This window comes from Barbus barbus (genome assembly GCF_936440315.1).
Source record: "Barbus barbus genome assembly, chromosome: 40".
Lineage (NCBI taxonomy): Eukaryota > Metazoa > Chordata > Actinopteri > Cypriniformes > Cyprinidae > Barbus > Barbus barbus.
Window position 1 is genome coordinate 10,692,001 of NC_136718.1, and position 26,092 is coordinate 10,718,092.

The 26,092-nt window shown below is 35.7% G+C and overlaps 2 protein-coding genes and 1 pseudogene across 6 annotated transcripts; all 3 read right to left on the bottom strand.

The window, feature by feature from the left end:
• Positions 1–240: 240 nt before the first annotated feature.
• LOC306859932 (peptidyl-prolyl cis-trans isomerase FKBP1A-like) lies at positions 241–4,320 on the bottom strand. 2 transcript variants are annotated; one of them, XM_079401351.1, is made up of 4 exons: positions 4,168–4,320; positions 4,004–4,051; positions 2,033–2,145; positions 241–1,941 (listed from the first exon to the last, which is right to left on the bottom strand). In XM_079401351.1, the coding sequence occupies exons 1-4, from the start codon at positions 4,202–4,204 to the stop codon at positions 1,813–1,815; spliced, it is 327 nt and encodes a 108-aa protein (XP_079257477.1). In that variant the 5' UTR covers positions 4,205–4,320; the 3' UTR covers positions 241–1,812. The 2 variants fall into 2 exon arrangements, with proteins under 2 accessions (XP_079257477.1, XP_079257478.1); XM_079401352.1 differs by having other exon boundaries at positions 248–1,941; positions 2,644–4,051; positions 4,168–4,258.
• A 1,194-nt stretch (positions 4,321–5,514) lies between these two features.
• Positions 5,515–17,306, bottom strand: LOC306859988 (sodium-dependent lysophosphatidylcholine symporter 1-like). 3 transcript variants are annotated; one of them, XM_079401472.1, is made up of 15 exons: positions 17,051–17,306; positions 16,422–16,608; positions 16,098–16,217; positions 14,977–15,101; positions 14,619–14,751; positions 14,190–14,268; positions 13,285–13,457; positions 13,066–13,156; positions 12,331–12,452; positions 12,094–12,177; positions 11,640–11,723; positions 11,320–11,432; positions 7,767–7,910; positions 7,469–7,645; positions 5,515–7,103 (listed from the first exon to the last, which is right to left on the bottom strand). In XM_079401472.1, exons 2-15 carry the CDS (start codon positions 16,500–16,502, stop codon positions 7,061–7,063), a joined length of 1,569 nt encoding a protein of 522 aa, XP_079257598.1. In that variant the 5' UTR covers positions 16,503–16,608; positions 17,051–17,306; the 3' UTR covers positions 5,515–7,060. The 3 variants fall into 3 exon arrangements, with proteins under 3 accessions (XP_079257598.1, XP_079257600.1, XP_079257599.1); XM_079401474.1 differs by having other exon boundaries at positions 17,030–17,306; XM_079401473.1 differs by having other exon boundaries at positions 16,422–17,292.
• A 2,384-nt stretch (positions 17,307–19,690) lies between these two features.
• LOC306860069 (sodium-dependent lysophosphatidylcholine symporter 1-like) lies at positions 19,691–25,914 on the bottom strand (annotated as a pseudogene). The gene is made up of 14 exons: positions 25,831–25,914; positions 25,296–25,415; positions 24,361–24,485; positions 24,146–24,278; positions 23,836–23,918; positions 23,023–23,195; positions 21,819–21,909; positions 21,499–21,620; positions 21,310–21,393; positions 20,864–20,947; positions 20,622–20,734; positions 20,322–20,465; positions 20,025–20,201; positions 19,691–19,730 (listed from the first exon to the last, which is right to left on the bottom strand). The product of its transcript is annotated as a sodium-dependent lysophosphatidylcholine symporter 1-like (transcript).
• Positions 25,915–26,092: the final 178 nt, after the last annotated feature.

Here is a 26,092-nt window from a genome sequence, read left to right on the forward strand (position 1 = left end):
GATTCTGATTTATGTGTTATAGCTATAAGAGGTTGCATAATGAGTAAATGCTGAACCATACATCGGCTGTAAATTAATTGCTGCCCTACAGTTGGATCTCATTTTAAATCTGCTTCCACAAAATTTGAAGTTAAATGTATCTCGCTTTTCAGTTTATTACTGTATATTAGAAGTATCAATAAAAGAACATATAGGATTATTAGTGGACATAAAACTAATCTGAAATGACACAAAAAAGCAACATTTTCCAAAACATGTAAAAGCACTTCATAGCACATTTGCATTATTTTATTGTCTTTAAGACAATACATAAATATACAGTGCATTACAGTAATATTAAAGCCATATATTTGATGCTTGACTTGTAATCACAGAAATCGCCAGCATCCACTCAAGTATTTAAGCGTCTACAGATTTCCATTAAATTAAAAATGACTTCCATGTCAATACAAAAGAGTACTGTCACTGTATCTGCATCCAATATATTCACATCAATTGTCTAGGCAGTGCAACCTACATTAACATCCATGAATAGCTGCAAATTATTTAGCATCAAAATGTATGCATGAATGGCAAGTAGTGTGTCACAATGTGCTAGGAAGCCACAAACCCTTATTTTGTTTTTCAGACATCTTTGTTCATCAATTAAACATCTCCATGAGAACAGAGAGTGCCCATCAATTATAGATAATATTTAGCAAGTTAATGGTTGGTTTTAAGATTTGATGAGACAATTAACAGTGAAACATGATCACAAAATCCTTAAGCACTAAGAATGGCATGCATCCATTGCTACAGACCCAAATGTGCCACCTACTTAACCTAATCAAACACAGAACAAAGTAAACATATTTAAAACATTTCCAAATAGCTGCATGTTAATAAAATACAGCAAAAAAATAAACAAAAACTATACATAAAAATGTTGCTCACCAAACTGACAGAAATAGCAGTGTTATCTCTTCATACTTTATTATTTGTATTAATCAGCCTACCATAAAGTTTGATTTCAGGTAATATGATGGCACTTTTTCAGTTGATACGGTCACTTTGTAAATATGCAAAACCAGTGGTATTCTGGCAGGTGTCGAACACACAAGGAGGCACAAGGATTGTTCAAGATTTTGCTTCTTTGTACTAATTAAAACCAGCGAACCTGTTCAAACCTGACAATTCAATACTGACTGAAAATTACATACATTATGTTAAAAAGTATTGAATGTAATTTATGTATTTATTAAATCTAAAGCATAACAATGCAATAAATATGCCAATGTTTATATTCCAAACATAACATCTTTAAGATACATTTATGTTTTCTTTTTTTGGGGTTACTATTCAGGGATAAAGTCACCGATTCTTTAACAAGTTTGTACTTGGTCTCAAGCCAACAACAATCACAGTGTAAGAAAAAGTCACAAGAGAAGAGAAGTCTAAAGGGTTCCTTCAAGCATTCAAGTTCAGGATTAAGGACATTGCAAGGTTTTTGGTGATTTGGTGATATCGTATCAATTAGACAGGAAGAATGTTGGATTAAAATGAAAGGAGCTAAAGAATTATTTCTGATGTAATGTGACCAAGGCAAAAGATAAAATGTTGGAGAACTCTGATAAAATAAAGCCCAGATCTTTACATAATGTGCCCAAAACGGTGGGGTGGAATGCTGAATAAAGCTGGTTCTGAGAAGAATGACTAAAAATATGGCCTGACATAAAAGAGAAAACTGATTTAATCAAGTTTCTAAACCTGTTGACACTTGCAATATTTATAATATAATCAAAAATGAACAAAAGGCATTGTTAATGCATTAAATCACTCCAAACTGAGAAGCTCCACATCGAAGATGAGGGTCGCATTTGGGGGAATAATCCCAGGATGGCCTTTATTACCGTAGGCAAAATCAGGTGAACAGGTCAGCTTTGCACGTTGGCCCACACTCATCTAAAAGTCACACAAATATCAGCATGAATTATGTTATTTTTTTATTTCAATTGAATATGATTTTTTGAGTGGACAAAACACCATCACATACCTGCGCAATACCTTCCTCCCAGCCACGGATCACTTCCTGTTTACCAATCTTGAACTTAAATGGCTTGTCACGGTCACGGGAAGAGTCGAACTTCCGTCCATCTGTCAGAGAGCCTGAAGATTTCAGAGGAAAAGAATGAGGCCAGAAAAACAGGAAATGAGGTTAGAGCATCAGATAAATGGGCTACTTTATTATTGTTCTGCTCTATCAGGGAGATTTTCTGTCTCTCTAATAGCAGTAAATTATCACGATATGAGACATGTTCCTCTTTCACGAACATGGCAAAAATACAGTAACATACACTGCTCTCCAAAAGTTTGGAAACGCCCCAGAAAAGTGGGGTTTTGGACAATATTGGCATGAATCCTTTTTAATTAGTGATAATTTTGCACTGATAAGGGACAACACGAACAACGAAAACATATTTTATTACATTAACAGTTTATACATAGAAAAAAATGTAATATCCACCATTAGCAGCTATTACAGATCTGCATAATCTAGGCATCCGAGCTGTCAGTTTACTCAAACATTGACTTGATACTATATATTACTCCAAGCCTCCTGAAGGATTGCCCAAAGATGATTCACACTGGTTGGACACTTCTTACGGTCATCACGGTCCAGTTCCTCCCATAGTAGCTCAATTGGGTTGAGGTCAGGTGATTGGGGAGGCCATTCCATGACAGACATGATGCCAGCTGACTGTTTCCTCTCCAAATAGGATTTGCACCGCTTGGAAGTGTGCTTGGGGTCATTGTCTTGTTGGAAGGTTTAGGAAGGTTGGGGTGTTTCCAAACTTTTGGAGGGCAGTGTATGCACATAAACACAAGCAGAAGAGAGTCACTGATCCAATTATCAACACAAAGGAGGAATCTGATCAATTTATTAGGTATGCATATACTGTACACAGTAAATCGCTTTAACATCAATGGTTCTTTCTGACCTGTTGCTATAACTCAATATGAGTATAAATCAAGTTTACAGGCAGAATATCTAGAATAGCTCCCACTCTTCTTCCCATGTAATAAAGAAATAATGAGATGGAAGCCCTGAAGCACAAGGTGGAAATTAGTGTGGAGTGTTTTGCCTTCCTGAGTCCAATTTCTTCATTATTTATTTTCTCTCTGCTCTACATACCTTTTCATACATTTGTGGTGTTTTTTTTAGGTTTTATTTCAGGTTTATTTGCTTTAGTAAATTAAAAAATCATAGAGAAATCATAGAAAAGGTTTTGTAAAAAGTAAATAATTTTAGGGGGGAGAGAGAGAGAGAACAGAAACAAGAAAGATGCAGAGAAAATGCAACAAAAAGAAAAAGAAAATCGAGTAAGGGTCATGAGAATGTTCAAAATGACAGAAGTTCAAAATGACAGAAATGTGGGCTTTTTTGGCACAATGTTGAATATCATATCAATGCTGCTATCATAAAGTACAAGCAGCGTATGCAAGATGGCAGGCAGTTTGTCAACTGTAATAATGATTGAACTGTGTATGAAAAAATCCGAAATTCGATTAAGTTGCCTATTTAATCATCAAATAATCCACTTGGCAGAATAGGATTTCTTGGTTAGTTTGAACGATTAAAAGCCGATCACAACATCCAGACAGTGATAATCCATCTATCCGACGCCGCCAGCCTCTATCCAGACTGAATCACACGAGTGTCTGTAAAATCTGTTCAGTCACAGCTGTCAAATAAGGATTATGTCTGCAGACAACTGCCAGTGCGTGCAAACAATGCACAACTAATAATGCATAACGGCTTTATATGTCTTCCTCTGTATATTGTACTGTATCTTTATCCACTCTTCAGATATGTGTCATTTCAGCACGGATTGTTTGAAAATATGCATTAACCTTTTTTCTCTAAATTAAGTCATTATAAATTTCCACATACAAAAATTTATATTCGTTCACAAAAATACAACATCAGTACACCCACCAAAAGAACATCTGAAATTCAACTCACCAACATAATGCACCACACATGTCTGTCCTTTTTTGGGGAAAGTCCTCCCTGTAAAAGCAGCGCGAGGAGAAACAGGGAGCAATAATGCAACGCTGTTAAACGCACGCAGTTTAACAAATAATACGCTACTCTACAAGATAGACGCTGCATTAGGGTGATTTTACCATCTCCGGGGGTTATGGTCTCGATCTCCACTCCCATTTTGTCCCGCTCGTGTACTGTATGTTTCTGAAGAGCCCTGCTGCACACTGTCTCGCTCACAGCTGTTTGCAGGCGGAGAGGAGCGATGCTGTCGGGTCACATGACCGCAGAGAGAGAACGGGGAGAGGGTCCTAATTTAACACAAATCCTGCTGATGACAAATGTGACCCGTCTCCTTTGTTATGCCCAGAGAGTGAAAAATACAATTAGCCTATATGTTTTAAAAAGCAAATAACTACTTTTAAATGCTATTTTGTAAGTACAAAAAAGAAAAGATAGATGAGTCCCCCAGCCTCCAGCTCATTGTAAAGTATTACATAACATGCTCTCAATCTGTTAAATTTACGGTAAAATACCGGCAGCTGGGGTTGCCAGAATTTTACCGTGAAAAATGCGCATTTTAGGATTTACAGAACGGTTTAAATTTACAGTGAAAACCCGTATTTCATTAACTGATACAATGTTAATATACAAACTTTTAAGTTAATTTATTTTATTTGCAGAAAACGACTGCACTTAAATTGTCCAACTGACATTTGTTTATAAACTAATATTTATAATATTTAAGTAAAGTGAGCATAAGGGTATTGAGAACTATTTTGCTTAAGTTCATGAAGAAAACCCTACTGATTTATGCAAAGTCATTAAAGTCATTCCACTCAAATCTCTTGCAGATAACAGCAGCATGATTAAAATTAGCGAAGAGATTCTCATTAGTGATGGTGAAATGAAGCTTCATGAAGCTTTCAGCTTTTCAGCCAAGTGGTTAACAAAAGGGTTCAATTCTGGAGGCTTCATTTGCTCATAATACCACCTGGTGGCCAAAGTGTGTAAAACAAGCAGATATATTCCTGCATATATTCCACTTTCCTTGCATGCTGTAGTTTCCCATGGTTGATTCAAAACCTAAACATATAAATGAAATAAAAATCTGTTTTGAATATAAACAGGTCAGTGCCTGATGAATACCTTATCATGTGATAACAGTTAACAGCTGTTCACTGTAGAGCATTGATCTCTGCTTTACAACAGCACCCAGAGAGTGAAAAATACAATTAGCCTATATGTTTTAAAAAGCAAATAACTACTTTTAAATGCTATTTTGTAAGTACAAAAAAGAAAAGATAGATGAGTCCCCCAGCCTCCAGCTCATTGTAAAGTACCTATTACATAACATGCTCTCAACACCCATTTCTTCTGTAGTGTTGTTGTAATGTGGGTGACTGACTGGAGTAGTACGGATCCACCTCCCATGCCCCCTCAACATGTCAAGTCACCGGCCACAAGAGAAGGCACAATGCACAACAGAAAACCATGCACACGTATTTACACGTTGCTGTTTATTTATACATTTTCACATCCTCGTCATTATCATTATGGAATAAAAGTGCTGTTACAAACACTTAGACTAGGCTGTGTGTATGCTTTCAACGTTATAATACTCTCTCCCAGCTTAGTTTTTTAAAATTGCTTAGTTTCTGAAACTATGGCTCTTTTCTCTAAAGTCTAATACACACAAAATAGGCACACAACATGCAAAACATTTCCTGCAAACACTTCCTTTCAAACTATTTTTAACTTTTACAAAAGAAATTGTATTTTTGCATAGTAAATGTACACATAAGATGCAGACATGCCAAACTACACACGGATATGACTAATGTAAAACACTGCTATCTTGTATCTTTTGATTGCTCAGTGAGCACTGGAGCACACAGGAGTTTGTCATAGCACTCACATGTACATGTATGTACAAAAATGCACTGTATATACAGGCTTACTAGAGCTGCTTTATGGGAGAATACTAAAAAGGTGATTTGGATGCATTTTCAGTAGCCTATATATTCACAAAGTTTACTATTTGTTTAAAAAAAACATTGAATTTTGTAATAGGTAGATTTACATTATATCATGTATAACTGTTTTCACACATAATCATCGGGTGCAGGTAATCAGTAATTACAGTTTTTCTCAACTGCTTACATTTTCAAAACTTTGCCTCTTTTTTATACTTTACACACAAATCCAAGAATTGCACACACAAAATGCAAAATGCCTCACATCTCTTGCAAAATGAAGCACTGCACTCAAAATATCACAAGCATATCTCAAAAGCAAGCATTTGCAAACACCTTTGCCTTACAGTAATATTAATTCCTGTTAGAGTTTTGTGTTACATAGAGAATTGTGTGTTGTGTTTTGCAAAAAGTGTTTTATGAAATTGAAAACTGAGTCAAAGGCTGAGAATTAGTGTATTGTTTTGCAGATCTGGCGTGTGGTTCTGGTGTTTCAGGCTTCAGAAATTGTGTGACAAGTAAATATTTTTTTGTGTAAGCAGTTGAAAATAAACTGTAAGTGTGGCATTTAAATATCAGTTTTTCACAAAATTAAACAAGAACAGATAATGTGCTAGAATTTTTGCAGACTTGGTCTGAAGATTGTGCCTCAAGTAGCCTACAACATTTAGTGTGCAAGCAATTTTAAAAAACTGTAATGTGCAGAAACAGTTATCAGTAAGCCATTTATTCACTGGCTGATATAAACACTTTTTACACAGCAACATCAGTTTAATATGGGTTTGAGGCAGGATTATCTGTTTGTCTGTATATGGTACAGAAATTATACACTGCATCTTTAAGTGCACTAATATTTCTCAATTCTAGTCCCGAGGGCCCCACACCAATGCACGTTTTCACTCTCTTTGAGACTCCTAAATAAGGTTGGGGTCCCCAGGAGCAGGATTGAAAAATATTCACAATACACAATGAAAAAGCCTTTACACTGAGGTGAAAACAAAGCATGTTCATGATCAACAGCTCAGCAGTGTTACGAAAGTAGTGAAAGCCACTCATTACTTCATAGGCTTAGTTCTTCTTCTCTTTTCAAGCCAGTCTCTGTCCTGAGTATGTCAAGATAACACACAGTGATGGCACAGTTAATACAGCTATTGCAACTTGTCAAGCATTTAATGCAAAACTGAAACACAGTGTGAGAACATGAAGACATCCCTGAACATAATACACTAGACTTAATTTCCATAGAAGTCAAATGAATCTTGGCCTTTAGCGTATAATAAATTGCTTCTGTAATAAAAGTTGTGGTGACAGACCATAAAAAACAGCACACTCATATTGATGTGTGCACTGCTTCTGTCCCATTATCTTTTTTAAATTCTGTAGAATGCATTAACGTCACATGACTAAGCTGAATAAACACCTTCAGGCGGACCTTCAATCATCTAAGTAAACACACAGAAACACATACCCTGCTTTCCTTAATGCCTCTTGGATTTTCTGTCGCCGCTCTTCATTGATGGGATAGAAGCGAAAAATTATCAAGCTGATGAGCAGCAGGCAGATTGGCACAGGAGCGAAGAGTACCCGCAGCGAGTATATGACCTCTGGATTGTGTTTACAAGCACCAGGCTTGTATCCTACAAAACTGAAGAGTTAGGGAAGGAGAACATCACATGAAGCTTTCACATGAAGTTGTACGTTTAGGGGGATTCAGAAAAAAAGATGTGATGCACAAATGTGAAAATCTGACTGGAGGAAGCTCTTACTGTAATACCAAAGTAGAGACTCCAACAGACATGCCTCCTCCGAATTTGTTGAAGAAAACATAGCAGGAGTAGAACAATGGTTCTAGATCCTGGCATGATGGGTTCTTGACTTTGAAGTCATCCACTACATCTGGCAACATTGACCTAAAATAAATTAACAACGTGGTTATACGGTATATACGTCATACGTTTCATATACATATTTATAGGAATGCATGATATTATCGGACTGATATCGGATAACAGCTTTAAACGTTAATATCGGCATAGGCCCGATATGAAAAATTATGCCGATATGTCTTGCTGATAAGAGGAATTATTTTAACTCACATGTGCTCAGGGTGTGCAAGTGATTAGACAGTGTGGCTCATTCTTGAAGCAAAGTTTTGTCTGAACATTTAGACTGCGTTTATGATTCAATAAAGCAGTAATTGATGTCATAAAATAATGAGTAAGTTTTGATTTAATGGTCAGAAGCTATAGCTTAAATGAAAAAAAAAAAATCTCAAAAACAAATAACACTTGTAAACAAATTAATTTTATATATTCTAGTTTATTCATTAACGTGTAAACATTTTTAATTTTTTTAAACAAATCATAAGCGCTAAAAGATTTTCAGAATTTTTACTTGTGCTTTAGACCATCTACAAATGTTAAATCTTAAAATAAAATGTTAGGGTTAACACTGCATTTTTCTGGGGGGGAAATGCAGTGATCGATATACTGTATAGTTTATTTATAGTTATTTTCAAAGGTTCAATGTACTGTCCAAAAATCTTTATTATTTTTATTTTTTTTTAATTCTAACAAATAAGTTAAAACTAACCAAAATTAAAAATATTTGTCTTATAATTTCTGCACAGGAGAGACTTGGTTTCTCTTTTGTTTAAGTACACCATTCACATGGCAGCAACTCAATGCATTTAGTCACAATGATTTGCTGAAGCTCAAACAGAGCATCAGAATGGGGAAAAAAGGTGATTTAAGTGACATTGAATGTGGCACTGGTTGTTGGTGCCAGACAGGCTGGTTTAATTTAGGAACTACTGATCTACAGGAATTTTCATTGCATAACCATCTCTAGAGTTTACAGAGAATGGTCCAAATAAAAGAAGATAGTGTTTCTGTGGTTATACAGAATCACATTTCTGTGCTTATAAATGCATTGTTGATGCCAGAAGTCAGAAGAGAATGGCCAGACTAGTTCAAGCTGATAGAAAGGCAACAGTAACTCAAATAACCACTTGTTACAAGGTATGCAGAAGAGCATCTCTGATATGCACAACACATCAAACCTTGACGCAGATGGCAGGGATTGCTAAATTTCTATATCCCTTGTAGGCCTTCGGGCAGGTACTCTTCAGATTTTGGTAGCCCGAAAATTAATTTAACTAGCCCAAATAAAATAAAGACCATAAATGTCACACAAACATCAACGAATATCAAGGAAAGAGTTTTATTTTACTATTTACAAGGTATCTGCAGAATTCTTAATTTAAGGCAATTTGAAAAATTGTTTCTTATACCACTTAACGCATTTAAAACTGTCCAAGGCCTTAAAAACTCAGTTTAGTTGTATCAAATTTAAGGACCCGTGGGAGCAATGTCCTCTCTAATTTTTTTTCTTGCTGAGCAAAACTTTTCTCTATTGGGCGGACATTTCAGGCACCTGAGCAAAAGCATTCTTTATACCAGACCTGTACAGCACGCACACAAAAAAAGTGTGTAACTTTTAACTTTAATGTGCTATTTATATTTGATTTGACCCTTGATGTAACTAAATGATTTAATTCATTCCTGTGAAGCAAAGCAGTATTTTCAGAGTCACGTGATCCTTTAGAAGTCATTCTAATCTGCTGATTTTTAATCAATGTTGGAAACAGTTGTACTGCTTTTTTATTTTATTTTATTTTTTATACTGTATCTTTTTGGGACCCGTGATATAAAAAAAAAAAAAAAAAAAAAAGTTAAAAAGAACAGTGTTTAGTCAAAATAGAGATTTTGTGTTACAATATAAACTATTCAAAGGTTTGGGGGTCAGAAATGTTACTTTTTTTAAAAGATACTTTTAAAAAAGTTTAAAGAAAGTTCAATAACTTTTATTCAGCAAGGATGTGTTAAATGGATAAAATTGATAGTAAAGACTTCTATTGTTAGAAAATATTTCTATTTTGAATAAATGCTGTTCTTTTAAACTTTTTATTAATCAAAGAATCGAAGAAAAAAGTAACACAGGTTCCAAATAAATATGAAGCAGCACAACAGTTTCAACACTGATAATAAATCAGCATATTAGAATGATTTCTGAAGGATCATGGGACACTGAAGACTGGAGTAATGATGCTGAAAATTCAGCTTTGATCACAGGAATAAATGCTATTTTATAGTATAGGTATTAAAATAGGAAACCAATATTAGAAATTGCAATAATATTTCGCTATATAACAGTTTTTTCTATATTTTTGAAATTAATACAGCCTTGATGAGCAAGAGACTCAAAAACAAGGTCAATTATTTATCAGGTTTATAATATAGCCCTAAAAAACTATTTAAACTGATAGAATAGAATAGAATAGAATAGAATAGAATAGAATAGAATAGAATAGAATAGAATACAAACTGAAGCAAAACTTAAGCTGAGATCTGTAAGTTAAATATAAAAAAAACGTGAACATATGAATTCTTCTATAGCTGTCTAAACATCGTTATGAAGTACAGTTTGTACTCTTGTGTGTGACTGTACATGTTTCAGAGTTTTGTTACCGTTCTTTGCCCATCCTCTGCTATTTCCAGCACTTAATCAAGCCACTCTTCTTTAATACATGAGGACGTTTTATTTCACATGTCATTGTGTTTACGTTGTCTCTCGTGTTGAGCGCACCGCAACCATTGAAGTATTCAGTTTCTACAGCGACTCATTTGGTGCATATCGTTCTCTTTCTATGAAACCTGTAAACCGCATTCACCGGCTCTAACTCTGTCGTGACATCAGCTCTATAGCGGTTTGCCCGAGCATTACTATTCTTTCCCTTTTACTGGCGGCATTCAATCAAATGGCTTCCCAACTCATTTTTTTTTGTGCGCAAGGCACATTATTTCTTCTGCGCGTCTGCGGTGGAAGAAGAGCGCGGTCAGCTTAGAGGGAACACTGCGTGGGAGCCCTGTATTTAAGGTAGCCCGTCGGGCAGGGCAATGATACATTTTGGTAGCCCGACTGGAAAACACAATAGATGGGCTACAGGTCACTCCTGTTAGATAAGAACAGGAAAGTGAGGCTACGACCTGCATGGGCTCACTAAAATTGGACAACAGAAGATTGGAAAAAGGTTGCCTGGCCTGATGTGTCTCAATTGCGATCGAATTTCAGTATGATGTCATTCTGAATTGACCAAACATTATAAGGATGAACATATCATACAACTAATTCCCAGCTGACCACCATCTGGGTTAGCGTAATGTTTCAGTAATGCATGAGGAAAACATTGGCTGGAGTATGTGTTGGTGGAACGAGGGCTTTAGCAGTAAAAGAGAGATTACATGAGAGTTAAATTACCAAGGGAGTAGATAGAGGACTGCCAGACTTGTGCCAGCTACCATGGACAAAATAATGAAGATAGGTAAATTACTTTTCACTAGGGATATCACAATTAGAGCTGGGATATAAACCTGTAGAGAAGAGGAGAAAGAGTGATAAAAAAAGTGGAAACTATTTAAGTTAAAAAAATAAATAAATATAAAATCTAAAGGCATGCTAATGGGCTGCATTTAATATTAACTTTACAAACAAATATAACATTGTAGTTGTAATAGCACTCCCATTTCCTTTCTGTGCAGCCATGAATAATCTTATTAGAAACAAAGAGTGGTGCTCACTGATAGGCCGATGAATATGGTGGTCTTCTTGCCTTTTTTGACCAGTAGTGCCTGCCACATTGGGATGGAGATTGTAGCTGATGTCTGCACAAGAAAAGATTACTAAAAATATTATTCTACACAATTAGTTAATGGTACAAATATTTTACAAGTACCAGTAATTTGTAACATAAATGTGAGACTGTTCAAAAATTTGTAATATGTTGTGCTTTAATATAATATAATTATACAATTAAATTAATATAATATAATGTGCTTTATGTCATAAAATATAAAAATAATAAATTACAAAAATTAAAAGTAAACTTTAAAAAATATACATTTTTTTTTTTTTAAATACTCAATGAATCTGGCTACTTAAGGTTATGAAAAGTTATTTTTATAGATCAGATAAGGTAGAAATAGCTCCTTGTAGTACTTCTTACAATACCCTTTGAAATAATGGATCCCTCACCAGTAATATAAGAACAAGATGCTGGAAATATGCTCCCATATTCGCTGCGTGAGTACAGAAGAGGGCGAAGTTCCCTTGAGCCATCTGAAACAAATATTAAATCCATTGTTCGACTAATGTCAAAGCTATCATACACACCTGGGCATTTTTCAAGGCAATACAAACATGCTCTTTTGGTGTTGTTATGTTTAACAACCATCAAAATATATTCATAATTTAAACAGGAAAACTACTGACCTGGAAGGCTAGTGAAGCAAATAGGAAGCCAAATACAAGCCGCACATATGGAGTATGGCCCACCATCATCTTCATTCCAGTTAGATAGGAGACATTTATGCGGTCCAGCTTACTCAGAGGGGCTGAAGTGAGAAGTAGACTCATGCAAATCATTGTATTAGTTTAGAAGTCACTGCATTAAGTCAATGGGCCAAATACATTGCCTGGCCAAAAAAGTTGCATTGTTATGAAAGTTTTTTCTACCAAGAGTTTGCATTCGTTTTTAGCCGAGATCTTAGATTGACAATGGGAGTACTCCCACTATCTGACAGCTGAGGCAAACCACTCTGTAAAATCTTCCAAAATCCCAAAGACTTTCAATGGGGTTATGGTCGGGACACTGTGGTAGACAGCTCATACATGAAAATGATTCCTCATGCTCACTGAACCCTTCTTTCGCACTTTGAGCCAGATCAATCTGATAATTCTGGAACTGACATCCTGGAATCTGGTCATGGAATACATCTAACGACATGGTTGTTTAAGAAATTAAAAGCAAAAAGCACTGCAATAAATATCCAGACATAAACTCTTAAGTATTTGTTGTTTAAATTCAAACAGCAACTTCTTTTGGCTAGGCAGTTTATGTATGTGTTTCAAAATTACTGATGCACAATTAGCAAAGACTGAAAGAACATGTGGTACCCAAACAACAGATGTTAGCATTTTAATTCATGTTAACTCATTTGGACCTACCCAACTGCTCCTTCACTCCAAGAAAGAGGACGAGGCAGCACAGAAAGTACAGTATTCCCAATACTAATGCTCCAATCAAATATGCTTTTCTCTGTAGAAATTAAAAGACAAATCACAATGTAAATTCAGTTAAAACTTTGCTGGAATACTTTCCATTTCAAAACCAACAGCTAAACAAATTCCACTATACACATTAATAGGATGTTCTCTGTGCCTCACTGTATTTTGTATAGTGTCAGATATGTCATCCAGCGATTCAGTGTGGTTCCCAGAAGGCTCTTCTGTGTCGTTCTGTAAACTGCAGACATGTGTCCTCTTGGCATGGTGCACCCCCACTATTTGACCTTGAATGGCAGCTCCCGCCAGTGTAGCGAACACTTCCATGCCCATTCCTGTATCGTGAGACACAACAAAGTTCTTGACATTTTTTCTCTTTTATACAGGAAATAGATTTCAGTTAAGGTTTTATATTTGCTATAAATCCAAGTTTCTGCTTTTTACTTCCACTATCTCTGGCTTAGAAAAATTATAAAAAAGGTTGGAGAAAGAATTTTATTTTATTTTTTTTGCTGATGATGATAAGTTTATCATCATGGATAACAGAGAACTAATGTTCTCTTTGTCTGTAAAACCTTCAAATGTTCTAGCTTTTAAACTTTTTTCAAACCTTTCAAACAAGACTTTGTCCAGCCAACATTCAAAGTTTTAATGTCTTGGCTTTTCTTTATTTTTTTTTCTTTGTGCATTTTTATATTTTGGGCCTTTTTTGGATAGAATACAGATCAGACAAGGCCCCTTGGGCCCAATCAAACTCAGGTTATTAGGATAGATGATGAATAGATAAGATAGGATAGGATAGATGAAAGGTGCAATATTGATATTTTACCCTTTTAATTGCACTCTTGCATCAGTGTATATGGCTATTTTTTCATTATTTCTTTTCAGTTGTCATTTTTGAAACCAGCATGTATTTTTGTAAGCCGTTTCATCAAACTCTAACTTACAGTATCAGTGGAGATTCAAGACTGCTGACTTTGCAATAAAAACATCAAATCTAGAACACAAGATATATGTTCTATGGCAATTCTTTCACTTAATCATCCATTTATGCTATATTTTCTTACTGTAAGCAGTGGCTGAATCACGATCCTTCTGATTCCCCCCCAGAAACATATTTAGGGAAGAATATGGCACATGGTAGCACTGAACAAGATAAAGACAGGGAAAATTGCTTTAGAGTCAGTTAGGAATCATATAACACTTTATATAAGCAAACAGCTGTCTGAAAACTACAGTGGTGAGGACTATATATTTCATTTTGGAGTAAAGTATGCTATCACCATGAGTTGGGCATCATAGCGACACTGTATATTTGTTTGTAATGTATGCTGAATGTGCATTTTAGTGTATTATTGAATATTCTGTTCAAACAAATAATTTAATTTAAACATCCCCCTATGCAAGAAATGTCCTTAACAGGCGAACATCTTTTATTCTAAATCTGTAGAACAGCAGTTAACACAGTGGGCAGATAATGGTAATAGTGGTCTTACACTCATGAAGGTGTCAAACAGACAGCACCATATGAAGTACCAGCCGAAACTGAAGCCTGAGGACATGGTGTCCTTTGGGGTATACCAGAGCATAACGTATGATAGGACCCCAAGTGGCATTGAGAACACAATCCTACATAAAGAGTGAAGTTGAGCACAGAGCAGACATGCAACACACAATTTTGCAGATTCTGCTTTTTTTTTTTTTGAAAGAATCCTTTTGAGTACAGTATATTATCGTTTATATGCTCAAAACTGGTAATGTAAGCATAAGCAGCCTCTGGTCAAACTGTGAAATATCTAAAACAGAGTTGAGGAAGTGCTTCACACCCAGTCTGACGTAAACCAGTACACTCACCATGGAATAAGTTTGCCAATTCTGGTCCGACCACTCTTGCTCACGGCATATCCAATCAGAGGATCCGTAATAGCATCCCAAGCTCGACCAAGGAAGAGAATGATGGATGCAGAGAAAGCTCCCATCTACAACAAACATACGGACAGAAGAAAATTCATCTTAAAAACTCACTGTGCCCCATTTTTGTTACAGAGCTTCTTTTGTAGTATGAAACTGCAATTACATATAAAATAATGTTCTACCAAGTTCTAGTCACAATGTATTAACTTTCACAGGACCTTTCACATGTTGATTTGACTTCCTGTGCTAACAGTTCAGCTAAACACTGTTGAATGTGGCATGCAAACATAACATGCAAATTCAGGAAGAGTTAAAGTGGAACATGATGGAGCCTTGTGCATTTTATAAATGCTCAGCTGTTCTAAGTTTTTAGAACCACGGATCACACAGTGATTGATTGTGTTTCACAAACAGCCCACAAGGAAAATAAATGCACATGTTTGATGCTACAACCTTCATGTACAGCACCCTCACGGGGACATTAGACATCAATGGACAATTGAAATAAGCAATGTAAGCAAATAAGACAAGGAGAAAAACATGTCAGGATACTATAAAAATGTCTCATCATTTGTATTAACTATCATATTTCTGTTTATGTTATAATGAAAAGTGAAGCTCAGTTAAGAGATACAGCAGACTGCATTATATTACGTTTAAAAGTGATCACAGAATATCATGTGACACATTTACCCAGATAAAAATCCAACAAATCATAATGTAAGTCATGTGCATTTGAGTGCAAATAACACTATTACAGTTGTGTAGTGATTTCCTGGATCACTGTCAAAATAATGGGTGTGGTAGTGTTAAAAAAAACTATTGTTTTTCTCTAATATATACTTTCTTCAAAACTTTAACAAATTAGGGTCAATGTATGTAACGCAGCCATTTGCTCACACAAATTAAATATATTTTATGCATTGGGTATATCCTTAAAGTAATACCAAGTGTGTGAACAGCTGGTCTGAAACTTTTATAAAGGACATGTAAGAGGTTCTGATCGATATGGTCACCACTGACAGTTGCTAAGACCACAATTTCAATCCTTTTATACTTACCTTCACAACATCCAGTAAAAAGATCTGCATGAAAAATCCCTTGGCGTTTGCAGTCATTTGATAAGGCATTCCTCCAATTGCATAGCACACTTTTCTGGATAAAGGGATGCCTGGATTTTTCTGCACAAGATCAACACGTAAGCATCAACTTTTTATGAATGATGCTATATTTCAAGGTTAAAACGAGAAATAAAGCATTAGTCTATTCTCAAATGCAAACTGTTTTAAATTTGCAACATCTTTTAGATTCCTCTACGCTGAAAAGTTATAATTTACATAATAAAAACCTGCAGTTTATAAAGAATTCTCTATAAAATGTCATACCGGTTGATTGTCGTCATATTCCGTGGCACAGATGTTGTCGTCTGTTTGTTTGTCCAGTACACTGCCACTATTGTTGGCCATCGTTCAGTTATCGAAGTGCTGCCAGTTATAGTTTCTACTGCTTCTTATACTTGTTGCGAAGTAGGAGTGGCTGTTCCTCTTAGTCCGAAAGCATTTGAGGATTACCCTAACCCAAAACCCAGAACAAATTTCGCAATATTAGCTAAACAAATGTATTATTTTTCTCTCTGGTAAATAATTATAGTGAAAAATTGATCGACTAGTGATGGAAAGCCTAGAGTCCAGTCAGTCAAACAAAAGTATTCTCTGCCAGCATTTTTTTTCTTTTATGGTAATTTCAAACACCTAATTCTAAATTCTCTGATTTTATAGAATCTACATGGCAGCCATTCTATTTCAATGTCTGTTGAATTCCAACACAGGCACTGCCGTGGTCATGACCATGCCAAAAGAGTTGTAAAGAAAACTTTTTTTAACAGCTTTGTGCATGTTTGTCTCGGGAAACCAGTCTCAGGAAATCCTCATTTTAGAATGATTTACACATTCCATACATTTTTTTTAATGCATCACATTTAGGCAGTCTTTACTGTTATCGGAGTGTAGCCTACTTCACGGCATCGTCGACACGACTCCCTCAGGCACATAGCCTACTTTCCATACGGCATTTCCCGTCATTTATTCTGAGAAAGTAGCGGTTTAATCCACGCGATTCCAAAACCTGGATTCCCACACTATCTGAAAAGTCTACAAGCGAAGTTAGGATTAGCTGACAAAAAAAGTCGAATGTTAAAGCAGAAGATGTTGAGTGTCTTGCTTTCAAGTGCAAAATCTTTCCAACAATCGCAGGGCTGGCGCAATCGCAGTAATGGCATCTAGCGGCACCTCCTACCATTCTGTGGTACTAGCTGCCACTGTGTGCAACGTTTTATAAATGAGGCCCCAGGTTTATTACAAAAACGCAGAAAATATGGACAGAGTATAGTGTATATTGATGTTAATACTTCGAACTTCTCAAAACAAACCTTTTGAGTGTAAATTATCATTTTAATTCAAATTGATGCCACGTTATTGGTACAATAAAGCTCTCCCTACACCTACCCTAACCGATACTTTATTTTGAACTTTTGGATAATTTCCTTAATTTTTATTGAAAATAAATGCCTTTCCGATGCGATACGAGATTTGACACTCATGGAGGGAAGGATACAGTGCTGGGCAGGCCATTATGAAATACGGATCAGTAACAGTAGTGTGGAGATCTGTCCAGCTAAAGAGAGACATGAACTGCTTATCAAATGATTAATTATTTGAATGCAATAAATGATTACAAGAGACAAATCAACAGTTTGCACTGCACGCCTGAAGGATAAGGATTCTTTGTAGCAACCTGTGTGTGTTGCTTTTAACCATATATTTGTGTTGTATTATACTTTTTCACAGGATGATATTGTGAAACAGTATTTTTCATTTGCTATAATAAGACTTTGTGCTGGTCAGTGGAAGTCTGAGCATTGAAATGTACATAACTAAGATTATTCAATAAATTCTGTTCATTTTTACCATTGTTTTAATTTATCTCCTGCTTCTGCTCTTCTCTGGCTTTCTCAGACTTGATTATACCAGACAAAACACTGGTTTGCCGTATCAGACAAGACCGCATTTTTGTATCAGACAAAGCTCTGCATGGCTGGATTTTGGATAAAAGACAAAACAGATCCTGCATCTGGGGTTGGATCTGAAATTTCCAATGTGGAGACTTGATCTAACAATTTTGCCATGCAAAATGTCAGCATGCCTTGCTGTCATTTATTCTATAGGATATGGTGACATTTACACAGAAAAGTTGAAACCAAAATCGTTCTGTTCTCGTAATGTGTTGAATGCAGGAGAAATGGGCAGGAACTAAGCTCTGAGCAACTTGAGATGTAACTTCCATGTTTTCACACAGGTTCAAATGCACAAAGGGAAGGAAAGGGGAAAGGGAAGTGGTGTGTGGCCAAGTATGATGACCCATACTCGGAATTTGTGCTCTACCATTTAACCCATCCAAGTGTATACACAGTAGTGAACATACACCCGGAGCAGTGGGCAGCAAATTTGCAATAAATTCTTGGGTATGCATCTAGGGGACATAGTTAGATACCTTAAATGGACACATTTGTTGAAAACACAGTATGACTGGATGAGATTGAAGCATCCTGCTCATGAGTGGAAGGAGCTGGTGGATAGTGCTGCACACTGGAGAGAGCGCTGTAGGAGAGCCACGTGATGCTTCCATTCCCCTAGACGACTGGTGTCTGTTTTACTTTATAAGAAAGGGAGTAAGTTGCTCAAGAATCCCAGAGCAAATGCGCACAAGCACACAGCATGAAAACAGGAAAACACAGGCAGTTACTGGTTTAAGACCGCACATTTTCACCTCTCCTGCATCCTCTAGCCTCCAGCTCACTGTGAAGTCCCTGTTACATAACATGCTCTCAACACTCACTGTATCTGTAGTCTTGTAATGTTGGTGACAAGAGTCGTATATATCCACATCCCACAACCCCTCCATGAACAACATATCAAGTCACCCAACAGAACTGCCAGTTCAGCCAAAAATCTAAATTCTGCAACCTTTAACTCATAGTCATGCTGTTCCAAAACTATATGACTTTCTCTCTTCTTTGAAACAGAGACGAATGTATTTTGGCATGAAATGGATACAGTGAAAGTCATTGGTAACCAAAACTGGTTATGAACCTGATTATTTTCATTTTTGGGTGAACTATCCCTTTAAGGCCTAAGCCTATTGGCCACAAGATGGTGCTGTGCGATTATGGCAATAAAAGGCCATTCACATATTTACAAGCGGCTGTTTATTTATACACTTTTACATCACTATCATCATTACCGCTTCTGAGAAAAGGTGCTGATGCAGAGACAGTTATCAGTTAGCCATTCGTTGGTTGATTTCCCTGAACTTTATACACAGCAACACAATCATCTGGATATGGTGCAGAAATGGCACACTGCACCTTTAAGACCACTAATGTTTCACAAATATGGTTGTCAATATCTCCTTCATTCACCTAAGGTGTATACGATTATAGTGAAATTTCTAAATTGTTTTGGGATCCCTCCAAAGAATGATTGAGAAACAGTCACCATGCACGATGAAAACAAAGCATGTTCATTATTAACAGTTCCAGAACCTGTGAATGTTGCTAAATTAGTGTAATCCTTATATGACATAGTTAGTGATTACTTCATAGGTGCAGTTCTTCTCCTTTCCTGCTGGTCTCTGTCCTGTATATAAAAAAAGGCACAGTTAGTTATTGCAACTTATGCAAAACTGGAACTCAAGTGTTAGAACATGAAAACATATTGTCCAGATATATTTGAACATATTGCGCCGTGCTGAAAATAAATGTTAAGACTTAAAATGAACCTTGGCCTTTAGTGAGAGTGAAAGAAGTTGCTTTTGGGCTATTTTTTTATAAGAAATATATGTAGAACGAATTAATGTATCATATGTGACTCCTCAACTCAACTAGTTGTTCTCGCAAAATAAAGCCTTCAAGGTAATACACAAACACATACCCTGCTTTCCTTAATGCATCCTGGATTTTCCTCCGTTGCCCCTCATTGATGGGATAAAAGCAAAAAATCATCAAGCTGATGAGCAGCAGGCAGATTGGCACAGGAGCAAAGAGCAGCCACAGTGAAAATATGACCTCTGGATTGTGTTTACAAGCACCAGGCTTGTATCCTACAAAGCTGAAGCGAGAACATCACATGAAGCTTTCGCACGAATCAACCACAGAAGCTGTAGGTTTAAGGGGGTCCAAAAATATGTGGTGCACAGGTGTGAAAAATCTGATTGGAGGAAGCTCTTACTGCAAAACCAAGGTAGAGACTCCAACAGACATGCCTCCTCCGAATTTGTTGAAGAAAACATAGCAGGAGTAGAACAATGGTTCTAGATCCTGGCATGATGGGTTCTTGACTTTGAAGTCATCCACTACATCTGGCAACATTGACCTAAAATAAACAAACAACCTGGTTATACGGTAGTTTGACAAAGTTATAAGGCCATATATATCCATATATGATTATGATAATAACTGTGTGGAGTATGTGTTGGTGAAGTGAGGATTTTATCAATGAAGAGGAGATATTTTATAAGGGTTACATTACCAAGGGAGTAGAAAGCCGGCTGCCAGACTCGTGCCAGCTAACATGGACATCATAATGAAGGCAGGTAAATTACTTTTCACTAGGGATATCACAATTAGGGCTGGGATATAAAACTGCAGAAAATAGGAGAGAGAGAGGAATGAAACAGTGCAAACAAATAAAAGAACAGGTGTAAAGTTATAGCACTACAATTTCATTTTTGTGCAGCCATAAAGCAACCAATAACAAAGAGTGGTGCTTACTGATAGGCCGATGAATATGGTGGTCTTCTTGCCAATTGTGACTAATACTGTCTGCCAGACTGGGATGGATATTGTGGCTACTGTCTGTACAAGAACAGAAAGAACACCATGAAAAACATACAATGCTACATAATTAAAAATGAGTAGTTGTCTGACTATTGTATAATTTTAGAAGTAATTTGTAAGATAAAGCTCAACTTGACTTGATTAAAGGTGAAAATATTTCAATATTGAGATTTAATACAATATAAATTTATTATGCATGATTTAATTTGCTTCATGTTGTAACATTTAAATGTTATAAATATTATTTATTATGAACCCGACTTTATTTTTTTCTTTTCTTTACATGTCAGCTCAAAATAGCTCAGTGCTGTATTTCATATATTAAAATAATAGTAATACTTTCATCTAATAATAATAATTTGAAATTATAAATCCCTTACCAATAGTATGAGGACAAGGTGCTGGAAATATGCTCCCATATTTGTTGCGTGAGTGCAGAACAGGGCAAAATTTCCCTGAGCCATCTGAAATAAATATTTTTATCATCTTGACATCTGTCATACTTAATAAAATCCATTTGGAGTCTCTAAAACTGTATGGCTATCAAATAATTCAGAAAAACTTCTGACCTGGAAGGCTAATGAAGCAAATAGGAAGCCAAATACAAGCCGCACATATGGAGTATGGCCCACCATCATCTTTATACCAGTTAGATAGGAGACATTTATGCGGTCCAGCTTACTCAGAGGGGCTAAAGTAAGAAGTAGACACATGCAAATCATTATATTAGTCAAGAAGTCACTGCATAGTCACTTGGTCAAGAAAATGATAGCTATAGTTACGTATATCTTTGTGTATGTGGTACTCTTAGTGAAGGCTGGAAGAACATATGGTAAACACAACATCAGAGATTTATCTGAAATTTTAACGTCACCTCATCTGGACCTACCCAACTGTTCCTTCACTCCAAGAAAAAGCACGAGGCAGCACAGGAAGTACAACATTCCTAAAACTAGTGCACCAGTCAAGTAGGCTGTTCTCTGTAGAAATTAATAGACAAATGACACCGTTCAAAAGTTTGGGATAAGAATGATTTTTTTTTAAAAGTTAATACTTTTATATAGCAAGGATGCATTAAATTGATCAAAAGTGTGAGTAGATACATTTTAAATATTACAAGAATATTGTACTTTGAAATAAATAATTGTTACTGAAAAAAGGTGCTCTACCATCCACAGAGGAGGTGCAACCGAAAATCATCTATTTCAATTAGAAAAGGTGCAGCACTCGCTCTTGAAAAAAAAAAAAAAAAAAAAATCGACCTTTATTGGTTAAAATACATTAAATTTAACCAATCAAGTTGTTTTTTTTGTAAAGTTGGAGTGAGTGCTGAACCTTTTCTACATATAAAGAACCCTGACAAAATATATCACTTTTTCCACAAAAATATAAAGCAGCACAACTGTTTCCAACACTGATAATAATAAGAAATGTAGCTTGAGCACCAAATCATATTTTTGAGCATATTAGAATGATTACTGAAAGATCATCTGACACTAAAGACTGGAGTAGTAGCTGCTGAAAAGTTTCTACTGTATTTTTGATCAAATAAATACACCCCTAGTGAGCATAAGTGACTTCTTTAAAAAACATTAAACAATTACTTTTCTGACCCCATTCTTACTGACCCCATACTTTTAAATACTAGTGGATATTCATACACTTTGCAAAATTAAAACTTGGCAACATCAAAAACTTATAAAATGAGAAAATTGGGAAGAACAATGTTGATCTTAAAATAGCTTGTCTAAAATGTATATTTCTGGTAATATAACAGAAGATACTTTGTTGCTGAGTTTATACATGCAGTTTATGGTTTATAACATCATATTTAATGTATGATATTTATGATATTTAAATCTGGAGGCACTGCATTCTCTGGTACAACAGTTCCAGAGAAAGGGCCTACGTGTTCTCAACACACAAGGAATCATATTATCCTCTAAACAACTAAATCATTCATTTAGAAAAAACAGCTGCCTTGACAGTTCACAGTCAATATGTGTGGCCATTTCACAAGCAATAACTAATAACAAATTCCACTATCCATATGTGCTTGACACAATAGTAATAGGATGTTCTCTGTGCCTCACTGTATTTTGTATAGTGTCAGATATGTCATCCAGCGATTCAGTGTGGTTCCCAGAAGGCTCTTCTGTGTCGTTCTGTAAACTGCAGACATGTGTCCTCTTGGCATGGTGCACCCCCACTATTTGACCTTGAATGGCAGCTCCCGCCAGTGTAGCGAACACTTCCATGCCCATTCCTGTATCGTGAGACACAACAAAGTTCTTGACATTTTTTCTCTTTTATACAGGAAATAGATTTCAGTTAAGGTAATATCCTATAAATCCAAGTTTCTGCTTTCTATTTACAATGTATCCTGATGATTAGAAGAAAGTATGATTTGCGATCCCAATTCAAATTCAGGAGTATAAAACGTATTCCATCAGTTCAGTTATGAATGACACATGCGAATGCTATTAGTTATACACAACTGATTATTTGAATTTAGAATATTTAGAGATTTTGATCCGTTGTTAGACCTGTGCTTGATAGAAAACGATTGTAGAGGATCTGACCGTAACAATAATAATTGTCATGAAATTTGTATACACTATCTTACAGTGCTCCTGACAATTAGTTTAATCAAGTTCATTAACAGATTTATGATTCATGTAATCGTTTCACAGATATTGGCTGATATATTGTTGATGTGGAACATAATATCTAATTGGCCTGTAATTCTTGTTTCTTGTATAATTGGAGATTTAAGATGAGTTGACTTTGCATACACATTTAGAAAGATGCTTTGCAATTCTATCAACTTGTCACAATCTAATTGACTACATGAGCTATTGGTGCTTGGAACACAATGGCTGGCATTTACGGCTATATTTTCTTACTGTAACCAGTGGCTGAGTCTCGATCCTTCTCATCCCCCCCCCCCCAGAAACATGGTTAGGGAAGTATATGGTACATGGTAGCACTAAACAAGACAGAGAGAGAATTAAATGTTTTGGAGACAGTTATGACTTATATAACACATTATATAAGCAAACACAGCTGTTGGAAAACTGCAGTGGTGAGTACTATATTTACTATATTCACCATGAGTACTTCACAGGAAAGAAGTGGGAACTATAGTGTCACTGCAGAAATGTCCTTGAATGTGTAAAACAATATAAAACTATAGGCACTTAATAGTGGTCTTACACTCATGAAGGTGTCAAACAGACAGCACCATGTGAAGTACCAGCCGAAACTGAAACCAGACGACATGGTGTCCTGTGGGGTATACCAGAGCATAACGTATGATAGGACCCCAAGTGGCATTGTGAACACAATCCTGCATAAAGAGAGTGGATGAGCAGAATGATGAGAAAGATCTTGAGAAAGTTCTTCACACCCAGTCTGACTACTACACTCACCATGGAATAAGTTTGCCAATTCTGGTCCGGCCACTCTTGCTCACGGCATATCCAATCAGAGGATCCGTAATAGCATCCCAAGCTCGACCAAGGAAGAGAATGATGGATGCAGAGAAAGCTCCCATCTACAACAAACATATTGACAGAAGAAAATGACTGTCTCTTCTGACATACTTATTGTGTCCCATTTTTGCAACAGAATTTCTTTTGTAGTACAAATTGCAGTTAGACATAAACAATGTTCTACCTAGCTGTTAAAATACATAGTATATTAACTTTCTCAAGATCATTCACATTCCCATTAACACTTTAAAATAGCATATTGAACATGCAAACATGACATGAAAAGTGAGGAAGGGTTGAGGATGGAGCATCATGCATTTTATAAATACTCAGTTGTTGTGTGTTTTTATAAGCCGCAGTTCACACAGTGATTATGTCTCACAAATCCCTCGAAACTTTTCCTTCACCAGCCTAGATCTTTAACCACTATGGATACACCATCCTCAAAAGGACATTTGAAACCACTGGATGATAGGAATGAGAGTAAATATGACAAGGAAAAACATATCAGTACATTATAAATAATATTTTACTGTCTTATCGTTTTAATGGAAACTGAAGCTCAGTTAAGTGATACAATAGATCAGATTATATTCAGTTTAAAGGTAATCATAATGTGGCACAGTTAGACAATAGCCAACAAATCATATAAATTATTTTAGCAATACTTACTATTAAATAAATAACATTGATATTGTTGTGCTACACACTTTCACAAAAGTATATAATGAGGTCTCTTCACTCCTGTAGATTTAATATATTCCATGTATTCATGTTTTTCCAAATGTGTGTGTGGTAGGTCACTGTGAAACATATGGTATATATGGTATTCATTACTGACAGCTGCATATCTTGTATTCATTTATAAGCACCTTAACAACATCCAATAGAAAGATCTGCATGAAAAAGCCCCTGGCGGTTGCAGTCATTTGATAAGGCATTCCTCCAATGGCATAGCACAGTTTCCTGGATAAAGGGATGCCTGAGGTTTTCTGCATGAGATCAAGATGTAGCATCAATGTCACATGTAAATAATATCGTAAGTGTTATATTTCAACGTTAACACAGCAAATGTTGAATTTTAATATAACATGTCTCTTAAATCTAATAATAAAAATAAAAAAATAAAAAAAATAAAAAAAAAAAAAATATATATATATATATATATATATATATATATATATATATATATATATATATATATATATATATATATATATATATATATATATATATATATATATATATATATATATATATATATATATATATATAGTAGGCTAATCAGCATTAGAACGAGCATAGTCTTATTGCTCTTTTTGCATAGTTTTATTGTAAGTTACTGTTATTTGCACCATCAAAACAAACCCTCTGATGTTAACAAAGAATAAAAATGTTTTATCATACCGACTGAGTGCCGTCGTTTTCTGTCGCGCAGGCTATATTCTCATCTGTGCGATTGTCCAGTATATTCCCACTACTGCTAGCCATCGTTCAGTTACCGAGGAAAAGATTTGGCTGTTAGTTTTTCTGGCTCTTCTTATACTTGTTGGTGGGCGTGGCTTTAGTCCCTCTACAAAAAAAAAAAAAAACCCCAAACCAAAACAAAAGTTTCGCGAGAATTGTTTTTACGAGATTGTTATTATTTCTGATGTCAGGCTGGGACATG

Excerpts from the sequence above, each read along its gene's own strand:
- LOC306859988 (XM_079401472.1), bottom strand. The coding sequence starts at position 16,502 with ATGGCCAACAATAGTGGCAGTGTACTGGACAAACAAACAGACGACAAC. Across the intron at positions 11,724-12,093 it reads ATCTTGTTCTTATATTACTG|ACATCAGCTACAATCTCCAT; the intron begins GTGAGGGATCCA and ends TTTCTTGTGCAG. Across the intron at positions 11,433-11,639 it reads CCATATTCATCGGCCTATCA|GTTTATATCCCAGCTCTAAT; the intron begins GTGAGCACCACT and ends TCTTCTCTACAG.
- LOC306859932 (XM_079401351.1), bottom strand. The coding sequence starts at position 4,204 with ATGGGAGTGGAGATCGAGACCATAACCCCCGGAGATG. Across the intron at positions 2,146-4,003 it reads ATGTGTGGTGCATTATGTTG|GCTCTCTGACAGATGGACGG; the intron begins GTGAGTTGAATT and ends TGAAATCTTCAG. Across the intron at positions 1,942-2,032 it reads GGGAGGAAGGTATTGCGCAG|ATGAGTGTGGGCCAACGTGC; the intron begins GTATGTGATGGT and ends TGTGACTTTTAG.